The sequence below is a fragment of the Megalobrama amblycephala genome, linkage group LG3, assembly GCF_018812025.1.
Source record: "Megalobrama amblycephala isolate DHTTF-2021 linkage group LG3, ASM1881202v1, whole genome shotgun sequence".
NCBI classification, from domain to species: Eukaryota; Metazoa; Chordata; class Actinopteri; order Cypriniformes; family Xenocyprididae; genus Megalobrama; species Megalobrama amblycephala.
The window spans coordinates 53219713-53243024 of NC_063046.1; the positions used below are offsets into that span (position 1 = coordinate 53219713).

Here is a 23312-nt window from a genome sequence, read left to right on the forward strand (position 1 = left end):
CTTAATACTATAAAGCGACAAGAATATTTTTGTGTGCCAAAAAAAAACTAAATAACGACTTTTCAACAATATAGTGATATTCAAAACACTGCTTCAGTCGTTATTTCGGGGGGTTTTTTGGCGCACAAAAATCGCTTTATAATATTAAGGTAGAACTACTGAACTCACATGAACTGTTTTAAATATGTTTTTAGTACCTTTATGGATCTTGAGAAAGGAAGTACCATTGCTGTGAACGCAGGCCTCACTGAGCCATTGGATTTAATCAAAAATATCTTAAAGGTGCCCTTGATTCAAAAATTGAATTTACCTTGGCATCAGAGTTTCCGCTAGAAAAAAATGGTGCCGGTCAAAGTGACCGGCAGAGGTTTCGTTTTCCGGACATTTTGATGATATGCCGGTCAAATATCGCCTCTTAATTAGTCAAGTTGAGGAAAACTGAAAGCAGTTTATGTAACTTAAAAAAATGACATAATCAGGCCGTATATGCAACATGTTTATTAGCCTAACTTTCAAATAGACGGAAAAAAAAACATGAACGTCCGATTGGCGTCAATCAACCAATTGTTTTTTACTATGGTTTCACATTTCATAGTTTAACAAACCAACCCCCCTTCCCCACATAAAATATCCGAATATAGCATTGTTTTTACTCAAGCAAACTTGATTATAAACTCAGTATGTCTCATTTAGCTGGTAACATTTAAATTGGCCACCGTGTGAAATGACTCCTTGTCAAATGAACTTGAACAAACAAATGACTAGGCCTATAACATTGTCTCGCGTCATTTTTGGCTACTTTTTACGCTTTTTTGCAGTGCTGAATTGTGCAGCTGCCGACTTAATATCAAAACTTCCCAGTGTCTCTCCACAACTTGCAATGCGCATAAGCCGCGTAACCTTGTTCTCCGCAAGGCGACTTCGCTGCTTCGTCTTGATCCGATTCTGCAGCGAGAACCCCCTCTCTGCAGGAACACTCGAGACAGGGATTACACAGGCTATCTTGGCGAGCTTGGTCCACTCTGGATAGATTTCGTTGAAATCACATATGAGGACTTCGCAGGCTGTGGAGAAATGCAATCCTCCATAGCCACGGAGCGCTGTCATGACAATAGTTCGTGGTTTAGGTCTATATTATAGCCGTTAGGCGTGCGCTTTATTTGAAATGCAACATGCGATGTTGTTTAAAAACTTTCAAACGGTCGATTCAGATTGTGTTAGGGGGGCGGGGCCGGGATTATTAGGCAGTTTTAATCTGACAATTTGACCGGAGAGACTGAATTTTGTCGGACATTTAATTTTTTTCCCCGGCCAATGTCCGGTAATTACCGGACAACGGAAACCCTGCTTGGCATAGTTAAATAACAAGAGTTCAGTACATGGAAAAGACATACAGTGAGTCTCAAACCCCATTGTTTCCTCCTTCTTATATAAATCTCATTTGTTTAAACGACCTCCGAAGAACAGGCGAATCTCAACATAACACCGACTGTTACGTAACAGTCGGGGTGTATGCCCCCAATATTTGCATAATGCCAGCCCATGATGTTCCCAACATTATAAAAGGCATTAGACAAGGGCAGCCAGTTAACATCTGGAGCTGCACACAGCCGAATCATCAGACTAGGTAAGCAAGAACAACAGCGAAAAATGGCAGATGGAGCAATAATAACTGACATAATCCATGATAGCATGATATTTTTACTGATATTTGTAAATTGTCTTTCTAAAAGTTTCGTTAGCATGTTGCTAATGTACTGTTAAATGAGGTTAAAGTTACCATCGTTTCTTACTGTATTCACGGAGACAAGAGCCGTCGCTATTTTCATTTTTTAAACACTTGCAGTCTGTATAATGCATAAACACAACTTCATTCTTTATAAATCTCTCCAACAGTGTAGCATTAGCCGTTAGCCACGGAGGACAGCCTCAAATTCACTCAGAATAAAACTTTAACATCCAAATAAATACTTTACTCACATAATTCGAAGCATGCATGCAGCATGCATGACGAACATCTTGTAAAGATCCATTTGAGGGTTATATTAGCTGTGTGAACTTTGTAAATGCGCTGTAATATAGTCGACAGCTGGTGTGGCAGGGAGCACGCGATTTAAGGGGGCGGCGCCGAGTGTAAATCAGTGCATTGTTAATGATGCCCCAAAATAGGCAGTTAACAAAATTTATTAAAAAAAATCTATGGGGTATTTTGAGCTGAAACTTCACAGACACATTCAGGAGACACCTTAGACTTATATTACATCTTGTGAAAGAACGTTCTTGGGCACCTTTAATTTGTGTTCAGAAGATGAATGAAGGCCTTGCGGGTGTAGAACGACTTAAGGGTGAGTAATAAATGACAGAATTTTCATTTTTGGGAGAACTAACCCTTTAAGTACACCTGTTCAATTGCACATTAACGCAAATATCTAATCAGCCAATCACATGGCAGCAACTTAGGCATGTAGACATGGTCAAGACCATCTGCTGAAGTTCAAACTGAGCATCAGAATGGAGAAGAAAGATGATTTAAGTGACTTTAATTGTGACATGGTTGTTGGTTCCAGACGGATAGTATCTAGAATTTCAGGAACTGCTGATATACTGGGATTTTCACGCACAACCATCTCTAGGGTTTACAGAAAATGAGAAAGAGAAAATATCCAGTGAGCGGCTGTTCTGTGGGTGAAAATGCCTTGTTGATGCCAGAGGTCAGAGGAGAATGGCCAGACTGGTTCGAGCAGATAGAAAGGCAACAGTGGTGGAACGATAGATTCGCATAATGGATGTGCAGCCGACAAATCTGCAGCAACTGTGTGATGCTATCACGACAATATGGATCAAAATCTCTGAGGAATGTTTCCAGCACCTTGTCGAATCTATGCCATGAAGAGTTAAGGCAGTTCTGAAGGAGAAATCGAACCCGGTATTAGCAAGGTCTACCTAATAAGGTGGCCAGTGAGTGTATATATAGATGGATGTTCTTCATTTAATACTCAAGGGGAAATGCCGTAGACAAAACACACCTGAGGCTCCCTGACACAAACAGAATAAGCCTTTTGAACATCACAATCAACCAAAGCAGCTATTTCATTTTAATTGCTAATGAATGAAAGCCAACATTTGCAATTTTGCATAAAAATGCAAAGAAGAAAGGATGTCATCAAAGCACAGTTGAATGGTCACTTTAAAAGATTTTTTTGTTTTTATATGTTATTTAAGGACCTTTGCCTTATTTACATAAGAATCGCATCAATCAAATCCAATCGAATTTGAAATGTGAAATAGTGCATGCTGAACTCTTTTTGTGACCATATGCGATGCTACTGCACCATGGCTTCTATTTTTTTTATGAGGGTTATATTAAGCACAAGTACTATTTTAGTGTCACAAAAGTCTATTTTGGTCTCCATTATATGACCCAAGATGTGAATCAGGTGTGGACTTTTGGGAGGCTCCAGGAACAGGATTGAGAACCACCGTGCTTCAAAAACACCAGGAATATACTATTTCATTTCAAAACTGCAATACAAACACAACTACACTAGTAATTGAATGGAAAATGATGCAATGCCACAAGAAATCACAGGATCCTCTGCTTCATCTGTAGATAAAGAGAAGGACGCTCTTTAAATAAATACCCACTGAGGCTGTACAACCCTTGAGAAAATATTCGCTTAATTGTATTAAATGCGCACTTGTAATGTACTTAAGATGTTAAGCATATATTTTAAAAAAAGCATTTGCAGATAATACAATATTAATGAAATAGAAAGCCACTTAAGTGTACTTAAGAGTAAATTTTCATGACTGTTTCTTAACACATTTAAGTACACTTTTAAAATGTGCACTTTGTAATAATGTCAAATTAAGTTTTACTTTAAAGTACATTATAAATCATGTTTTAATAAGCATAATATTTAGCTGTTCTTTAAAGAAGTACACTTATTTTGATGTGTTGACTAACATGCTAAAGTACATGTGAAGCACCTGATTATAATTTTAACTTTAGTGTGTTTTTTGATATTTAAAAGTTAAAATATTTTAATGTACAAAATTGCACCGTCATCATTACAAATGTGTAAGATATTTATATACATGACATACACATTTCAATAGAAATTAAATTAATATGGCGTTATTTTACTGACAAATGTCGAGAGCACATTATTGTGACTCTTATGAACTGCCTCTCCTCTCACTCAGATATTGCATGTGCGCACTCAAACTGTGTCCTGCGAGATCAAACTGTATCCTGCATGCTCGCGAATCTCTCCGTGCTCTTGCAGAAATTAATTTGCTTATGGATTAAATGCTGTCAGAAGTTATCAACCAATCGGAATAGACGACTGATCGATGAAAATGCTATGTGGAATCTTATTGGCTGAGATTGAACTGTGCCTGGAATTCTTTTGACAAAGATGGATATTTAATTTCTTTACAATTTAATAATATTAATCAAATGTAACCTAGTCTAACTGCATCACATTACAGGTCAAACCCCAATTTATCTAAACAAGCAAAAAACGTTTCCTAAAGTTATTGTGGTCGTATGTTTTGTTTACTTGTGTTGAATATATATATATATATATATATATATATATATATATATATATATATATATATATAAAAGAGCTTTTTGGCAGCAAACCCACCAGATGGGTTTGGTGCACACATGGATAAAAAGTACCCCATGTCCACGGTTAAATATACTGCTGGATCTTTAATGTTGTGGGCCTATTTTTCTGCTGGAGGTCCTGGACATCTTGTTCAGATACATGGTGCATCAGCATGGAGCTGGAATCTGAAGGATCTGGAGAGATTCTGTATGAAGGAATGGTCTCTGATGTTCTCCAAACTCATCAGGCATTATAGGTGAAGACTCAGAGCTGTTATCTTGGCAAAAAGAGGTTGCAAAAAGTTTTGAATAAAAGGGTGCCAATAATTGTGGCCAACGTGTTTTGGAGAAAATCATTTATTTCATAATGTGAGTTTCCCCCCACTTTCAATTATTTTCCTTAAATGAAAGGTTATAATTTTGTGAATTTTTTTAATGAAAGATCAAAAGGATAAACAATGCAGATTTATTTTCACAGCTGCTTTTGCTCATAATTACTAAGGGTGCCAATAATTGTGGAGGGCACTGTATATATAAAAATAGGTAACATTTTACAATAAGGTTTTTATTTGTTAACATTAGTTAATGTATTATCTAACATGAACAATGAGCAATACATTACTGTAATTATTAATCTTTGTTAACTTTAGTTAAAAATACAGCTGTTTTTAATTCACAGTGCATTTACTAATGTTAACAAATACAACTTTTGATTTTGACAGCGTTTAATCCATAAGCAAATTCATTTCTGGTGCAAGAGCATGGAGAGATTTGCGAGCGCGCAGGACACCATTTGATTGCGCACACGCAATATCTGAGCGAAAGGAGAGACAGTTCATAAGAGAGCACTGTATATTTGAGAGCGCGCATCCAGTTTTGTGCGAGAGCAAAGGAAATCCGCGAGTGGAGAGATTCACGCTCGTGCATTACATGTATGTGCTCTTGCGTCACAATAATGTGCTCTCGACATTTGTCAGTAAAATAACGCCATAATTAAAGTGTATTTAATTTACCATAAAGGCTTGTCAGTACATTCGTCTGACATTTAAATGACAAGTAATTATTAAATTACATAAAGATTAAAAGGTAAGAAAAAAGAACGGGAATACTGTCAAAAATTGCTGTCATAAAATTGCAATAATAAGAGTCTTGGCCATAATTTATAATAAAAGCATATACATACCACTTCCTTATAGCACACACTGGTGTTTAAAATGGGCACGAGTGGGCCAAAACACATCTCCGTATCAGTACCTCGTCTATCTCAGAGTCGGTGGCACCCTGACATTAAAAAAAGAGGCAGAGGAGGCTAAATGATCCATCCCACTATCGGCATAACATTCCACAGCAATTATTTCTGAAATCGTGTGTGTGTGTGCATTTAAGTGGTACTCACACAGGCTAGTCTATGGACTGCTTTGGGAGATGTTAAAAGGCTCTGAACCCGTTCCTGAACCTCCTCCCAAAGGTCAGGAGAGCCCAAGAGAGAGCTGTAGAAAATAACAGATTATTTATCTAATAAATTATAATAATAACAAGGCATCACTATTACAATTGCTCATACTTAAAATCAGTTATTTGAACAAATCCCTCAAACCAATGTATTCAAACTTAGGCAGGTAACTCGTACTGCTACAGACATGATACTTCAAATTGTGTGATGTGGAAAGTCAGAGCCAGTTCTACAAAACAATCAAATTCATTCATGCAACTCTACCTGGGGAACACACACAAACATACCCATTGTGCCTCTGGCGTTCCATGCTGGAGTGGCTTGGGCTCGGAGATCCCTCATATCCCATTTGGGAATGATGACGGCCTACTTCCTCAGCGTAGTCGAGAAGATCATCTGTGTCTGAAGAGTCATCACCCATCTAAAATAATGAAGGACAGTGTCAGTTCATGTCTGGCTTTTCATGTGAAAAAGAAGTGCGCTTAATTGTATTGAATGTGCATTTGTAGAGTTTTTTTTTTTTTTAAACTACTTGAAGATAACTTAATATTAATTAAATAAAAGACCACTTAAAGAGAGTACACTTTCATGACTGTGGCCCTGTCTCAAATGGCACCCTAAACCCTCACGGTTTTGTGATGTAATGCGTCTGTCGGGGAGGAGTCTGCTGTGGAGCTCTCCCCAGTTTGTCAAAAGGGCGCATCAAGGGTGCATATCGGCTGTAAAAGGGGCACTCTTCTGAAACCTAAAATGGCAAATGGGACACCCTACGGTTTCGTGGCCTTCACGCGCACGCAGTGGCCATTTTAAGTCCACAAGACCGTAAGCACATATGAAGTGTGCCATTTGGGACAGGGCCTATGTTTCTAAACACACTTAAGTACATTTAAAAAGTGCACTTTGCAATAATGTCAGTTTAAAAAAATTACTTTATTTAAATACATTTCATATTTTTTTAACAAGCTTTTGTCATGTTTTAAAGGAGTGTTTACACTTATTTTGATGTGTTGACTTATATTAAAGCAATATACTGTAGTGAGTTTTCTGATATTACATTTAAAATGAATGTATTATAAATGTACTAAATTACATGTTTCATTTTGGATACAAGCTTCAATAGGAATGACTTTAACCAGTGTGATGGGAGGAGCAACGACAGACACAGTGGGTGTGGCGTCAGGCCTCGGAGAGGCTTTTAATTAACATAAAACATAAAATGTCCAAAAAGGGGAATAAAGTGTGAATGGCAATGAAAAATAAACAGGGGATCTAGAGTCCTCACTGTGACTGGGAGTTGTGAAGGCAGGAAGTGTTGAGGGGATTTTGCCCAGGTAAGAGGAGGTGGAGTCCCGGCAGCCGCACGCACTCCCCTCTTTAACCCGGGGTGTGAGCGGTAGCGGCTCAGCTTCCCTGGGGTTGCGGTATTTGAGGGGCCAGCCTGAAGGTGGCATTGCTTGCTCCCTGGGAACTTGAGTCCGGCGACTTGAAATCTTTGGCGGTGTGAGAATCCCTCATGGCTCCCCTCCTGGGCCTACGAAGACACCAGCATTCATGCGCAAGGGAAAGAGACTGGTCTCTCTCGGAGAGGCACCCTCGGCATTTAACTGCGGTGGTGACGAGGCTCCATTCAATTCAGATGTGCCTCATCATGTGACGCCAGTCCTGGTTGCTGCAGCTCCCCTCCTCTCTCACACCCACTCCTGTCGGGAACCTGGTGAAGGGTGGCGATTTAAGACGACGGTTGGCGCCGATAATAAGAGGGAGGCATCACCATCATACAGCCGCCACCCACCCAGGAGTGCTACTTCCTGAACTAGGCTCCATGTAATAAGTGTGGTCGGCTCAGGGATACCTCTCCAGGCAGCTCTCTTTTTTGAACTGCGCAGGAACAGGAACAGACAAACATGGTTTTAGTTGACAGCCTCAACCAGCCACAGGGTAAATTATAATAGAAGCATCACCAATGCCTATTGAGGTTGGGAGGCCATCTCCATTGTTTCTCCATCCTAGTTCAGCCATTCACAAACTTACACGGACAAGAGGGGATGATGTCGTAAGATAGTGCCCAGCTGCACCGTCTTGCCTGCATTCTCCACCACTGTGGCAGCAGGAGCAACAACAGACGCAGTGGGTGTGGCGTCAGGCCACGGAGAGGCTTTTATTTAACATAGATTAAAACATAAAATGTCAAAAAGGGAATAAAGTGTTCATGGGGATTAAAGTTTCTGAATAAACAGGGTAGCTGGCATTCTCGCTGTGACTGGGAGTTGTGAAGGCAAGGAGTGTTGAGGGTATTTGGCACAGGTATTTGGCATTTGAGGGGCAAGACAGGTGTTGCTTTCTCCTACCCAGAAATTTGAGTCCAGTGACTCGGCAGCTTTGGTGGTGCAGGAATCCCTCCCTGTTTCCCTCCTGTGCCTACGAGGACACAAGTGTGCTGCACAGGAGAAAGACTGGTCTCTCAAAGAGAGCATTTAACAATGTCAGTGACAAGGCTCCCTTTGATTCAGGTGTGCCTTATCATGCACCGCCAGTCCTGGTTGTTACAGCTCCCCGTCTCTCTCTCACACCCACTCCTGTCGGGAACCTGGCGAAGGGTGGCGATTTAAGGGACAGGGTGGCACTGATAATAAGGGGGAGGCAGCCATTATATTTCAAAGACAATAAAATTATTAAATTACATATAAAGATGTACTTAACTGGTTCAAAAAAGCACTCTAAAGTACAACTATTTGCATTTAAACTATAATACATTCTCGTTTCACTCAATTAATGTTTTTCAACCTATCTACGACAATGTCATTTTCGCCGCTAGAGGTCACTTATTCAAAACAAAGGCATAGCTTGATGATGCCGTGAATGAGCGTGGAATCATGGGAGTTGTTGTCTTCACCTTCACAGCCGATGGAAAGGAATCCAACAGACTCGGGCAGAAATCATGTTCATGGATGAGCTAATGTATTAAAGTTTTATTAACGTTACTGTGGTATGAAGCAGGACAGGTCGAGAGCTGTGGGAGTGGAAGGAGGCCTAAATTTGAGTGTGTTGAAAGTTATGTTATAACATTTCTCTGTGGCTGTCGCTCGGTGGCTGCTATGAGAGACTTGTTGCACATTGCAATAATCTAAAAAAATTATTAGTAAAACTGGAAATCGAGGGTAACGTGGATATGACGTCATTGACAGGAGACGCAATGACACGGTCCGTTACACTGGTTAAAATTGCTGACGTATGCATTTGGGATAATGTAAATACACAAGTCAACAAAATATTTAACATTGTTCTAGTGGGTTTTAGATATTTTAATCTAAAAATCTTACATATCGTGCTATTTAATCAAGATTTCAGAACTGGACCTTCAGGTAAAACGACAGATTTCTCTCTGGTGACGTATGCCGGACCCCTCCAATCATTAAGTCACTTAAACCAGCCTGTTCAAGCTCACATTCATCTGCCTCTATTTTTGATTTCAACACCCACATCTCAAAATCCAATCAACAATTGGTGCATAGAACCAATTCCTCGCCTTACATTGTTTCTTTTTCGACAATCCGTATCACAATACAGAAAAAAAGATGTTGCTACCACCTTTCAGTAAGTATATTCTTTTAAAGTATATTATTTCCGTAATAAAAGTATCTTAAGTGTACATCTTTTTTGCAAGGGTTGTACTCATCTGACTCTTCCATTAGTTAATCTAGACTGTTTTTAACTTCCAGATCAATATTTTGTGTTTAATGGAGTAATAGACAGAGAATGACTAACAACATTTACAACTAACCCAAGGTCTGGAAAAGCTTCTTCTGGGGTCTCCTGAAAAAAAAAAAAAAACATGCAGTACATAGTATAAGTATGCTTTACCAATTAACATTAAAGTCAGACATCACTAAACTTTAAAACAAGAGTGCTGCAAAACTTATTCAGATCTACAGCATGAACAAATATGACAAATACATTAATGATGTTGTAGCATTCATACCTGCTTCTCTGGATGGTTTTGATTGATGTGGTGACAGACTCCTTAATATGGAGTTTCTGTCAGAGACAGGTGAATAACAGGAAGAGGACCGCCCACCTGACCTCTGAACCTACCGTGGGCCAAGTAAGCACAAACACACAGACATTCAGGAACTGAGAGGCCAGGTGCATAAACTTAGCCACTACGTTAAGTCTTAAGAACTATCTTGACCAACTTCCAGTTAACAAAGGGGTAATCAGTTGTAGTTTTCCGACTCAAAATAGACAGATCTAACTTTTTATGTAATGGACTTTAAATAGTTAGGACCAGTCCTAGAAGACTCACTTTTAAATGTTTACTTCACCAAAAAAAAAAGAAAATTCAGTCATTTATTACTCACCCTCATATCGTCCAAAAAAATAAAAAATAACGACTTTATTCAACAATATTCTCTCATCTGTGTCATTCTCGTACTTCCAGGTTCTACGTCAGAACGCCAGCTCAGCCAATAATGAGTCAGCATTCTGACGTATAACCTGGAAGCGCTGAACTTAAACAGCATAAGAGAACACAGAAGGGAGGATATTGTTGAATAAAGTCATAATTTTTGCACACAAAAAGTATTCTCGTCATCTCATAAAATTACATTTGAACTACTGCAGTCACGTGGACTATTTTAATGATGTCTTTAATTCCTTTCTGGACCTTGACAGTGGTGGTTAAATTGCTGTTTATGGACAAGTCAGATACCTCTTGGATTTCATCAAAAAATATCTTAATTTGTGTTCTGAAGATGAACGAAGGTCTTATGGGTGTGGAACGACATGAGGGTGAGTAATTAATGACATCATTTTCTTTTTTGTTTGAACTATCCATTTAAGACTACTTTAAGCACTGCAGTTTATGTCACTGGCCACTGGAAACAAAGTGTCTTGTGGCTTGATCCAACAAGCATTTCTGCCCTCTGCTGGCCATCACTAGTTCATCAAAAACCAAAACATCCAACCAGGATCTCAAACCATTTGAACATCATTGTAACACAACAGAGCATCAAAGTCCATGATTCTCAACATTTTTGTATACTGTAATACTGTATTTTTAATTATTTATCTACTAAATGTGAATAAAGCTGAAATGAAATATAAAATTAGTTGAAAAACAAACTAAATTAAAATTAGAAATGTTGCCTTGGCAATAAACTAAAATAAGTTTGAGTAGAAGCACTAAAATTATTAACTGGAAATAAATAAAACAAAAAAAACTGAAATAAAAATAAAAATAAATGAAACCTAAATTGCAATATTTCAAAAAAAAAAAAAAATATAAAAAGCACAAACTAAACTAAAAATGTATAAAAATAAAAGCTATTCAAAATATTAATAAAGCTAAAGAAAACTAAAATAGCACTTAAATATATATATATATATATATATATATATATATATATATATATATATATATATATACACACACACACACACACACACACACTATATTGCCAAAGGTTTTGGGACGCCTGCCTTTACGTTCACATGAACTTTAATGATATCCCATTCTTAATCCGTAGGGTTTAATATGGAGTTGGCCTACCCTATAACAGCTTCAACTCTTCTGGGAAGACTTTCTACAAGGTTTAGGAGTGTGTTTATGGGAATTTTTGACCATTCTTCTAGAAGCGCATTTGTGAGGTAAGGCACTGATGTTGGGTGAGAAGTTCTGGCTCGCAGTCTCCGCTCTAATTCATCCCAAAGGTGTTCTATCGGGTTGAGGTCAGGACTCTGTGCAGGCCAGTCAAGTTCCTCCACACCAAACTCGCTCATCCATGTCTTTATGGACCTTGCTTTGTGCACTGGTGCGCAGTCATGTTGGAACAGGAAGGGGCCATCCCTAAACTGTTCCCACAAAGTTGGGAGCATGAAATTGTTATAATATAACCAAAATATATTGGTATGCTGAAGCATTAAGAGTTCCTTTCACTGGAACTAAGGGGTCAAGCCCAACCCCTGAAAAACAACCCCACACCATAATCCCCCCTCCACCAAACTTTACACTTGGCACAATGCAGTCAGGCAAGTACCGTTCTCCTGGCAACCACCAAACCCCAGACTCGTCCATCAGATTGCCAGACAGAGAAGCGTGATTCGTCACTCCAGAGAACACGTCTCCACTGCTCTAGAGTCCAGTGATGGCGTGTTTTACACCACTGCATCCAACGCTTTGCATTGCACTTGGTGATGAAAGGCTTGGATGCAGCTGCTCAGCCATGGAAACCCATTCCATGAAACTCTCTACACACAGTTCTTCAGCTAATCTGAAGGCCACACCAAGTTTGGAGGTCTGTAGCTATTGACTCTGCAGAAAGTTGGTGACTTCTGCGCACTGTGCGCCACAGCATGCGCTGACCCCGCTCTGTGATTTTACGTGGCCTACCACTTCGTGGCCGAGTTGCTGTTGTTCCCAACTGCTTCCACTTTGTAATGATACCACTAACAGTTGACCGTGGAATATTTAGTAGTGAGTAAATTTCACAAATGGACTTATTGCACAGGTGGCAACCTATCACAGTACCACGCTTCAATTCACTGAGCTCCTGAGAGCGACTCATTCTTTCACAAATATTTGTAAAAGCAGTCTGCATGCCTAGGTGCTTGATTTTATACACCTGTGGCCATGGAAGTGATTGGAACACCTGAATTCAATGATTTGGAGGGGTGTCCCAATACTTTTGGCAATATAGTGTGTGTGTATATATATTGTGACGGAACAGCTGCCTCTCCTTTATTGTCAGCGCCACCCCGTCCTTTTAATCGCCGCCCTTCACCAGGGCTGCGTTCCAGTTCGGTTTTTAAATGCCCTTCCCTCGCTAACTTCACTCGGTCTCGTTGACTCGGATGTACGTCATTGCTTACGTTGCATGAGTGCCCACTTCTGGCGGAACCTTTGTATGGGCTGAACTGGAACGTCCTAAGCCCTTGATCACTTGGAATCCGCAATGGAGCTGATTTATTATTTATTTTTTCCCCTTACAAAATTGTTTAATACAGCATTCTATATGTATATATGTGTGTTTTAAATGTTTAAAAAATAATTAATATATCATAGAGTTGTTTGTGGTGGGGTAAATTAAACGCGATATGCGGTGACGTCACAATCGTGTTGCATTGTGGGTTATGGAGCTGCCTGAAGTGTACATATGAAGTAGACTCGCTCCCTCGGTCAAAATCGAGGGAGCGAGGGTCTGTCCATATAAACTTCCCTCGTCCACTTCACGAAGTGGAACGCACTTCAAAATGGCGGCAGGGATTCCCCCGAGGGGAAGTGTTTAGGGAAGTTCGCGAGTGCGTGTCTAAAACCGAACTGGAACGCAGCCCAGGTTCCCGACTGGAGTGGGTGTGAGAGAGACCCTGCATCCCAATGTGCATACTGTCCACCCTATCCGCCCTAAATAGTATTGAATATTACTAGTGTCACATACTATTTAGGATGGATAGTATGCACATTGAGACGCAGGCAGAGAGAGAGAAGGGGCGCTGAAACGACCAGGTCTGGCGGCGTGTGATGAGGCACACCTGAAGATAATGAAGCCTCATCACCGCCGCTGTTAAATGCTGAGCGCGCCTCTCCTCGTGAGACCGGTCTCTTTCCCGTGCATGCAAGCTGGTGTCCTCTGGGGTCCAGGAAGGGAGCGCGGAGGGACTCCCGCACCGCCACAGATGCGAGTCGCTGGACCCGCGGTTCAGAATGGAGAAGCATGCATAATGCGTAAGGTTAGGACGCGGGGCCGCTATTCCCCTCAGTTGTCTTAGCTTAAAGAGGACAAGCCGCTGTGCCGAAGCCGCCGCCCCTCGCACCTTAGACCGAAGAGAGAGAGAAGCGTGTGCGGCCACCGGACCCCGCCCCCTTACCTGGACCCATCCTATCCGTTCACCTGACACAACGAGGACACCAGGTCCCCTGCTTATTTGGACACTTTATTTTCTGTTTTTGGGGTTTTCTGTTTATTTCTGCCAAATAAACGCCTCTCCGAGGTCTGACGCCACACTCATTGTGTCTGTCGTTTGCTCCTCCTGCCACTATATATATATATATATATATATATATATATATATATATGAGGACAAATAAGCAACATCTGATACCTGATCTCTGTTGGGGTGTCCTCTCTGACTACATGAAACAGACGAGAGATGTCTTTGAGATGAGGTGCTACCCCGTTTCCGTGACTTTTTGGAGGTTTTCCTCGTCATTGCCCTCTAAAGCAAATAAAACATCTTACAAGTTCTTGCAATCAATATTATAAAGCAATACAGCTAAAATTGTTCTTCCATTTCCAAATCGGTATTTTTACCACAGGAACACTCAGGAAGCCATTGTTACTGGAGATTTCACTGATTGTCGTCTTTGTGGAGAACTCTAATCTTGGAGAGATACCCTGAGACGAATCAATGGATATAAAGACAGATTTTCCATTTTAATAATGCACAGTAATCCATTATTGCATTTGTTAAGCAAATAAATTCAATTAGTGTGGTAGATAAATAAGCACTTACAGGGAAAGTGGGATGCCGTGTCATTAATACCTCTCTCTCTACTCCAGAGAAAGACGGCACCAGCTTCGGCTCCGGGAAAAGAAAACTTCGAGCATCTTCTTCAAAACTGGCCAATATTTCTCCAGCTGTAAAAGGGCAATAAAAAGCAAATAGAGTTTCAACTGTGGTCAGCAGTCTGCAATATGAATAATTTAGAAATGTTAGAGAAATAATATCAGTTGTACCTGGAGGAATCAGCTGAATGAGTTCTATTTTCACCGTTTCATCTGGGAAAGAGGAGAAACACATGTTAACATCCCTTGTGAAAAAGAAGTGTGCTTCATTGTACTGAATGTGTATACCGGTAAGTGTACTTTTTTATCACAAGGAAAGAATTGGCAAAGATGAAGTAATAAATAAGGAGGAAGAAGACAGAATATAAGCAGCAGCTCACACTGCAGGAATTCAGCTATTGCTGCAGGATCTGTGGCGTAATTCAGTATCTACAAGAAAAAACATGGGAGTTTACAAAACAACGAGATGGTTTTTTAAACTTTATTTAAAATAGATTTAATTATAAAATCACACCACCTTTTCAAACCTTATTTTCTCCCGAATCAGTAATGGAAACACTGCAGGAAGGCATTCTGACTTCCTATATTGATTCATTAGACTCACACTGAGGTAAACATCATCTTTGGCTGGTAGATGCACACCTGGACAGGTTATCTAAAATACAAATATGAAAAAAAACTCTCCATTTTCACAGGCAACAGAATGACACATGTCTGCACTGTATATACTGACTGTCGCCATTCATTTAAGTAGCGGTACAGCGTTCACATTTCCTGACCGTCTCTATCCACACTTAGTTCGACTGATCTTACTAAGATAATTATAATAGAATCCTCACCGCCCTCAGGTGGAGTTCAACAATCACTTTAACTGCTTTGTGAGGCATACTGTGTCTTTTTGTCACCGCCAACGAACTGTTATTTTCCCGAGGTCATTTATGGTCAATCCAGGAGAGCGTCGCGTTTCCATGGCATCATGTGCAAATCCAGCTCATTTCCGCGATTCAGTGTATTCAAACAGTTCATTTCAAAGAACCGGTTCAAACACAATCCAGTGATTCTTTTATGTCACGACGAAATAATCATTATTATTCGAGTTAAGGGTGTTATTGTAATTTCATATCTCAGTTCAAATTGTTGCCATTTTCAGCTCATAAAAACAGTTTTTTTAAGCATAATATAATTTGAATTCACCTTAAACATTACTTAAATTCACTTTTAAAATGTCTTTGTATGCATAAAGCTTTTTAATATGTTTTCTTTTCTTAAAGATATTTATTGAAGATTCTTCTCAAAGTAACGAATCGGACTTTTATTTTGAAGCGGATACTAACCGGAAATCATATGTGACAAAACATGGGAGTCGTAGTTCACATAGACAGTAAAAGAGTAGTTCAACGTTGTTTTTTAAAATAAAAAGACCACTGTACGTCATATATATAATTAATATATACATACATATACCTTAATCATGTGTCCTCTGACAACCAGGAAACTCGTCTGGATTTACTTTTAAAGGGGTCCTTGATTATAATTTCACCTTTTTTTTTCCTTTTTTTTTAACTTTAGTGTGTAATGTTGCTGTTTGAGCATCAACAACATCTGCAAAGTTAAAGTTCAATGCAAGAGAGATATTTTCTTTTAAAGAATTTTCTTTTTAAGGACTACAACAAACGGCTGGTAGGAACTACAACGAGCTTAACCCTAAAAATTTACATAAACCCTGCCCCCGGAAACACGCAACAAAGGGGGGTGAGGTCATGTTGGGCTGCTTTAGAGAAGAGGAAGAGTTGTTGTAGTAGAGTGCTGTTGTCATGCCATCATTTTACGCCGGACTGCTTCACAAACGAGGGTCAATTCAACACCGGGTTTGCACAAAACATTAACATGACGGCACATGCTAGTCGATGAGATGAATCAACTCCACAGCAACTACATAAATTTATCCACTAACCATTCAGAAACGTCCAGATGCATTCTAAAAGTTGTAACTTCTTCCTGAGTCTCTCCATTAGTGTCTGACTCCGGTTTGAACAATGTAAGGCTGAACACCGTTACTGACAATCCTCATTTTGGCTGCGTGAGATTCTCCAGTTTTGTTGTTGTTGAGCAACCGAAGCGTGAGCTGTTAAAGCTCCGCCCTCTTTTGGAAAGTGTAACGGGAGCAGCAGCTCATTTGCATTTAAAGAGACACACACACACAAAAACGGCATGTTTTTGCTCACACCCAAATAGGGGCAAATTTGACAAGCTATAATAAATGACCTGTGGAGTATTTTGAGCTGAAACTTCACAGACTGTGGGACACCAGAGACTTATATTACATCCTGTGAAAAGGGGTGTAATAAGGTCCACTTAAAAAAAAAAGTTTTAATTTTTTTATTATTATTATTGAAGTGTTGCACAGCTGTTTCCTTCTGAGCTTCCATAGCAAGCTTAACAGTTTGTGTTTACCAGATGGTGAAATAAAATGACAAGACAAATTTTGCGTGCGTTTGGTTTATATGGTCATCGTCAAGGGTACCAGAAATACAACTGAATACCAAGATAAAAAAAAAAAAAATTGCAAATAAAACTTGCACTTTAGATTTACAACTTAAAATAAATCTACCCATCTACATTTTTAGGTACAATAATAAAAGTAAATCAAAGTAACAACAGCATATTAGATTTAGCTGATAACAGAATACACTTCAGTCCGAATTTTCAACTGACTGACCAGCGAGTGCTGGACTGCACATGCTAGTTAGAAACCATCTAGAAAGAGCAAACATTCGTTTATGGTCAGAAATATCTGAAATGAGCATGACTAGGAAACAAAAGCTGAAATCAATTCAAAATATAACAGTATCAGTGGCATTTCCATTGTATTAGAGCAAGTGCCTGACCGTTTTGTAAGACACAATTTTGTAGGAATAATGAAAAACTGCTTAGTTAATTCTTAATAAACATCAGAAATGAATGTCAAACCAAAGGATAAAAACATGAAAGGAGATATGATCAAATTTAAGCAAAAGTGCATCTGATACTTCAGTTCTGAGAGCTCTAGGCTGCCAGCATGACGTCTATATATTGTTTTAAAAGGAAGAAAGAGAGGAGGGTGAGGGTCATTTCCCTTTGGCTCTATTCTCCATACACGCTCTCGTCACTGTAGGCGATGTAAAGGAAGAAATCTTCTTCGTGATGTTCCTGTGTGCGAGAACGTGAAATTATCAGAGGAACAAAATAAAATGACAAAACAATGAAAGAAAAGACAAATACCTGGTACAACTGGCCCATGGTGGCAGAGGTAGGCGGAATGACGTTGTTTACGAAGAAGAAGAGAGCATCCTCGGCTCTCAGGTGGATTCGTTTTCGGATGAGAAAGTAAAACTGGCCCACTACAAAAAAAATCCATAGTATAAAACACCATAGAAATAAAAACATTCATGAATGTGCCCCTATTATGCTTTTTCGGATATTACCTTTCATGTAGTGCTATATAGCTGTTTGTGAATTTAAAATGTTTTAAAGATCAAAGTGCACGATAAATGGAGTTACTGTCTCCTAAAAGAAAGAACCGATTCTGAGCGGCCTGAAACGAGTACAAGTACCAGCATTTCCCTCTAGCATTTTGAGCGGATTTTTAAACACCTCTGATTGGCCATTGTGTTCACGGACTCAACAGATATGTCTGTGATTGTCTACAATGACATGCTGTAAATAGACATCTGTGACATTCTTTACCTTACACAGATACACACGGGAGCGTTTGAAAGCAGGCGTCTATCAGCAGATCCTTAATATATCCGCTGATAGACGCCTGCTCCCGTGTGTATCCGTGTAAGCGCTCGGTGAAGAGTGTCACAGATGTCCATTTACAACAAGTCATTGTAGCCAATCGCAGACATATCTGTTGAGTGCATGAACAATGGCCAATCAGAGGTGTTTACGTATCTGCTCAACAGCGAAGTCGGTACTTTTCACAACCCTACTCCAGTCTCACTTCCTGCACAAACCTACGGAGGTTTGTAATAATTTGCATGATGCCATTCTAATGTCTTCATTGGCTGCCCACGAACGTTGTCTACTTTGACCCGCCCTCAAACAAATTTGTGAAAATTTCTGTGAAAGCAAATCCACTTTGCATGCACTTCAAGAGAGTGAGGACTTGGGCTCGAATTGACCCTTCGTCAGGAGTTTGATTGACAAGCGATCTAACCAATCATAACGCTGAATCTGACGTTTTGTCTGACAAAGCAGTCAGGGGAGTTAGCAGACTAACGTAGATGGACTTGAACTTGAAAAATGGTGTGTTCTGATGTCTTTCCTTGGTTGAAACAACATTCCTTCTGATGTTCATGTTTATTTGATGCTATAAACGAACTAGCAGGAAGAGATGATCGGATCACGAGCTACAGCAATCTGTCACGACACATTAAAGAGCCGCAAAACTATTTGTTTAAATTTCTTTAAAAATGGCAAAATTAGAAATTTGAGACTCAGCTTCATATCATAAGTAACATGCTCTGTCTTGTCTGTCAACGCGTTGTCAGTGTCCTCTTTACTCCGCGATGTATTTTAACTAAAAGCGGCGTGTCTTTGCGAAAGGTCAATTGATACAGTAAGACTAACGCCATCGTTACTGTTCGTATCACTGTGTGTCAAGGGCTGAAGAAGATCTGGAGCTGAAATTCAGATATGGTAATTGGCACTTCATTTCTGACATGCGCTGTAAGCGGTCGACCAATCAAAACAGACTGGGCCATCTGATCAATCAGAGCAGAGTAGACTTCCAGAAAGGAGGGGTTTAGAGAGACTAGATCCTGTATCAAACTGTTTCAGACACTGTGAGAAAAGAGGTGATGCTGCGATGTATGTTTTGAGAGAATGAATGTGTTTTTTGATCTTGGATCATGTAAACCGATTGCAGGAGAGCTTCAAAACAACATTAGGAACCTTTAGAATAGCATAATAGGGGCGTGTTTTTACTATGCCAACATAAAAATGCTAAACAAAAATTTAAAAATCTTTAGAAACAAAGCGACTTACCCGTCAGGTCAGAGGGGACCAGGTATTTCTTCTTGTCTAGGTCACCTATTCTGGCTTTAGGAGCTTTTTCCACAATTACCTAGTACAGAATAAAACACTTTTTTTAGTGTAGAAACGGTCCAGTTGGTACAGTTATGTGGACTTATATGAAACTGAATGATGATTAACTCATCTGATTTTGCTCATTTGTTTCTTCAAGCCCACCAAGGGTGATTTTTGACATAGTGCAAAGAGGATCTGAGAAAAGCTGTGCTATTTTTGATAATTAGGCTGCAGATGAGGAACAAGATAACCATACGAAACACTTTTGGACCTAAGACTACTTAAAACCGCTAATTATTCATGCTTTTTGTTTTGTTTTTTCAAATGAAAATGTCCATTCTAGGGTCAGAAATGATCCAGGGCTTGGAGGAAAATGCCACCTGAAAGTAACAAAAGTAGCAAATTCTTATGTTATCCAACATTACATATATGAAATATATGCAGCCATGGCTCTCTTCAGACATTAGTTAACTGTAGCCGTCAGAAGAATTCACTAACTCAAATGTGTCTTGTTGAATGTGTTGGCCGATTTCACTTTTTTGTTTTAGAAAAATTGTTTCCTCAAAATGAGTGTTTCAAAACTTGTTTCTAAGATATGTAATCTGAACAAACAAACAAAAAAACTGAACTGCATTAGATGAGTCTAAGTGGTCATAAAAAAGTGTCACACATTGGCTGTTCACAGTCAAAATCGACCGACCATAGGAAATGAATGGGAAAGGCTCAAAAAAATAAATTTCTTAAATTTCTGTCATCATTTACTCGCCCTCAAGTTGTTCCAAACCTGTATAAATTTTTTTTGTTCTGCTGAACAGAAAGGAAGATATTTTGAAGAATGTTTGTAAACAAAGAGTTGTGGCACACCATTGACTTCCAAAATAAGGAGAAAAATATCCCTTCATTCCATAATATTCCAAGAAAAACAGACATTAGATTCTACAGAGATACAGGACAGTAGAGCTGTATAACGTACACACTGTGTTATATTGTGTACAATATTTAGAGCTGCTTTTATAGTCACTGTTGTCATATTTGTAAAAACTGGGCATTTAAAACAAATGATTTATTTGATCCTGACATCAAAATGACTGACACTTTTTATATGCTATAAAACATCACCTTCTTTTGGTTGTAAGCGGTCTAAAAAGAAAAAAAAACATATATATATAGAAAGCAATATTAAAATGATTTCAAAATGTAATCTTTAGAGGAATGCCTGTTTTGTTGTTTTACTGGCTTGGTTATTTATAAGGTAAACAAAGCCAACCTTGTGGATGTAAACATGTTGACTGGCTATTTTAAGGTTCTCCACTTCAACATGGTCCTTAAATGTATTATTTTACCTCACAAACACCTTTTAAATTAGATCATACACATCGCATTACACTAAATGAGTTCAATCTTTTCATCAAGCCTCGTGGATTAAAGCAGATGAGACCATTAAAAACACACAAACCGAGCTGAACGATTATTGAATTGTTCGCCTTTCAAAGAAGATCTTAAAAGAGTAATTTATAACGCTATTAACAAACATAACATGTATAGACTTTTTATTTTAATAATAATAAAGAATTTCAGATGAGAAATCAACATGGCCTTCAGCAGTTTCGCCCTTCATGTGCTATTGAAGCCAAACCCGTTTGTGTTCGACTAACTTAAGCTTTAAAAGAGCGAATAAGCACGAGATGAGTTTGTTTTATCACGGACGAACTGTTGAAATCATGTAACGTTAGATACATCGCGCCTTTCACGTTTACTGGTTTGTTTTGGTTCACTACAACGCGAGCTTCTGTTTACACATTTCAAACGATACAAACCGACTTACAGGAACCCTGTCTGGATATTTCTTCCTGATTTTCTCTCCCTCTGATCGCCTCTTCTCAAAAGGATGCTCTTCTTTGTATTGAAACTTCATGGTTGTTAAAGGAAATTTGTCTTAGAAACAGACAGAGGTGTCAGAAATGTGACCAAGGCTTCTCTCACACACAGCTGCTGTGCTTTCCCTCCGCGCATTGATACGGACACACTATATTTACATTATTTTTGTCAACTCAGAACTCGTTTTTTATGAAGACCACACGCCTGAAAAAACTAAAGTATTTGAAGCAAGGCTTATTGAGCGAGTTCGACTATTAATAAAGCATTTTCGGACATATCGTTATGTTGTGTTTGTGAGGAAGGGACTACTTTCGCGGTGGTATATACTGTGGAGTTGTCAAGCGGTGCTCCGGTCAGTCATATGACCATCTGAACTCACTTCCGGTATCCAAAGTGACGCAGAGGCGTTATAAAAGCAAATATGCACGCTGTCATTCATTCATTTATGAATTAATAAATAAACACATAAATATTTATATTCATCGCGTAACGTTAGTAAACTGTTCTCTTTGCTAAAAAAAATATATATTTAAAACGGCTCATTTTGTTTTTTAATACAAACACAGACCATTATTACACTGCAAAAACATATAATCGTTTTTGTCTTGTTGTCCAGTAAAATTTTTGAATTTCCTCAAACATTTTAATCAAGTTTATGCTTAAAACAAGAAAAAAATGGAAGTCGAGATGTTTTTTTTTTTTTTCTCACCTGGGCTGGGCTGGGCTTGCTTGCATTTTTAATAACAAAAAAAGTTCAATTTTTGTCAAATGTAAAGGCCCTTTCACACAAAAAGCCTCAGACTGAAGGAAATGCAAATTCATGCCTGTACAGTAGAGAACAGCTCATACCAACCTTTCAGCTTTACGCCAGCTAAACAAAAATAAATAAATAAATAAATGAAACGCAATGTTGAAAGTCAATTTTTCTTATTAGGATGGTTGAATTAGATCATCGAATGTCAGCAGCAAAGACATTGGTTCACAAAGTGAGATTAAATGTATAAAGTATATTTGTATTATTAAAATTTATTTATAGCATGTTTGTGCAATATTCCGTTTACATTTATTGTTTTTTAATCAATTTTGAGGAATACTGTTTCTGTGCAAGTGTGATGATTAAATTAAAAAACATAATTACTTATTTGAAAAAGCGATATTTTGTTGTAAATTTAATTTACTTTACTAGTTAATTGAAAAAGTAATCTGATTACGTAACTCGCGTTACTTGTAATGCGTTACCCCCAACACACACACACACACACACATATATATATATATATATATATAGAGAGAGAGAGAGAGAGAGAGAGAGAGAGAAACACTCACTATTGGGCAAAATAAATAAATTAGGCCAATCCAGGTTAAAAAAAAAAAAAAAAAAAACTATAGTAATTTATAGTAAATACTATAGTGTTTTTGAACCATACTATAGTAAAGTATTTGAATTAATTTGTTGTGGTAATTCTATAGTTGCCGTGGTAATATAACAACCATAGTAATATAAACAAATTACTTTACCCAATACTGTAAGTTATACAATACGTTTTCTACAACTATAGTGTATATTATACTACAATATACACTACAGTTTGCTGTAGTAAAAACTAAAGTATACTACAGTATTTATTACAGTTGATCAGTTTACTATAATATTACAGTATATGTTGTAGCAGTCATTAACAAAGTGTTGTAAATACTATAATATATACAGTATACTCAATTTTATTTA

At 38.5% G+C, this 23312-nt stretch overlaps 2 protein-coding genes across 4 annotated transcripts in view; both read right to left on the bottom strand.

The window, feature by feature from the left end:
• spata6l (spermatogenesis associated 6-like) overlaps positions 1-15832 on the bottom strand; it is a 28704-nt gene extending 12872 nt beyond the window's left edge. The window contains exons 1-13 of one of the 3 annotated variants that reach the window (XM_048186051.1): positions 15472-15830; positions 15150-15287; positions 15013-15061; positions 14804-14845; positions 14580-14704; positions 14378-14461; positions 14169-14282; positions 10051-10159; positions 9853-9884; positions 6359-6492; positions 6015-6108; positions 5802-5899; positions 3073-3604 (exon numbers count right to left, since the gene is read on the bottom strand). In XM_048186051.1, the coding sequence (XP_048042008.1) occupies positions 5828-5899; positions 6015-6108; positions 6359-6492; positions 9853-9884; positions 10051-10159; positions 14169-14282; positions 14378-14461; positions 14580-14704; positions 14804-14845; positions 15013-15061; positions 15150-15287; positions 15472-15519 (1041 nt within the window). In that variant the 5' untranslated portion in view covers positions 15520-15830 and the 3' untranslated portion in view covers positions 3073-3604; positions 5802-5827. Of the gene's footprint in view, positions 1-3072; positions 3605-5801; positions 5900-6014; positions 6109-6358; positions 6493-9852; positions 9885-10050; positions 10160-14168; positions 14283-14377; positions 14462-14579; positions 14705-14803; positions 14846-15012; positions 15062-15149; positions 15288-15471 lie in introns of those variants that run through there. The other 2 variants (XM_048186052.1, XM_048186053.1) reach the window with 2 other exon arrangements.
• Positions 15833-17115: 1283 nt separating this feature from the next.
• On the bottom strand, positions 17116-21732 carry gabarapb (GABA(A) receptor-associated protein b). The gene is made up of 4 exons (XM_048186054.1): positions 21531-21732; positions 19664-19742; positions 17894-18012; positions 17116-17821 (listed from the first exon to the last, which is right to left on the bottom strand). The coding sequence occupies exons 1-4, from the start codon at positions 21618-21620 to the stop codon at positions 17756-17758; spliced, it is 354 nt and encodes a 117-aa protein (XP_048042011.1). The 5' UTR covers positions 21621-21732; the 3' UTR covers positions 17116-17755.
• Positions 21733-23312: the final 1580 nt, after the last annotated feature.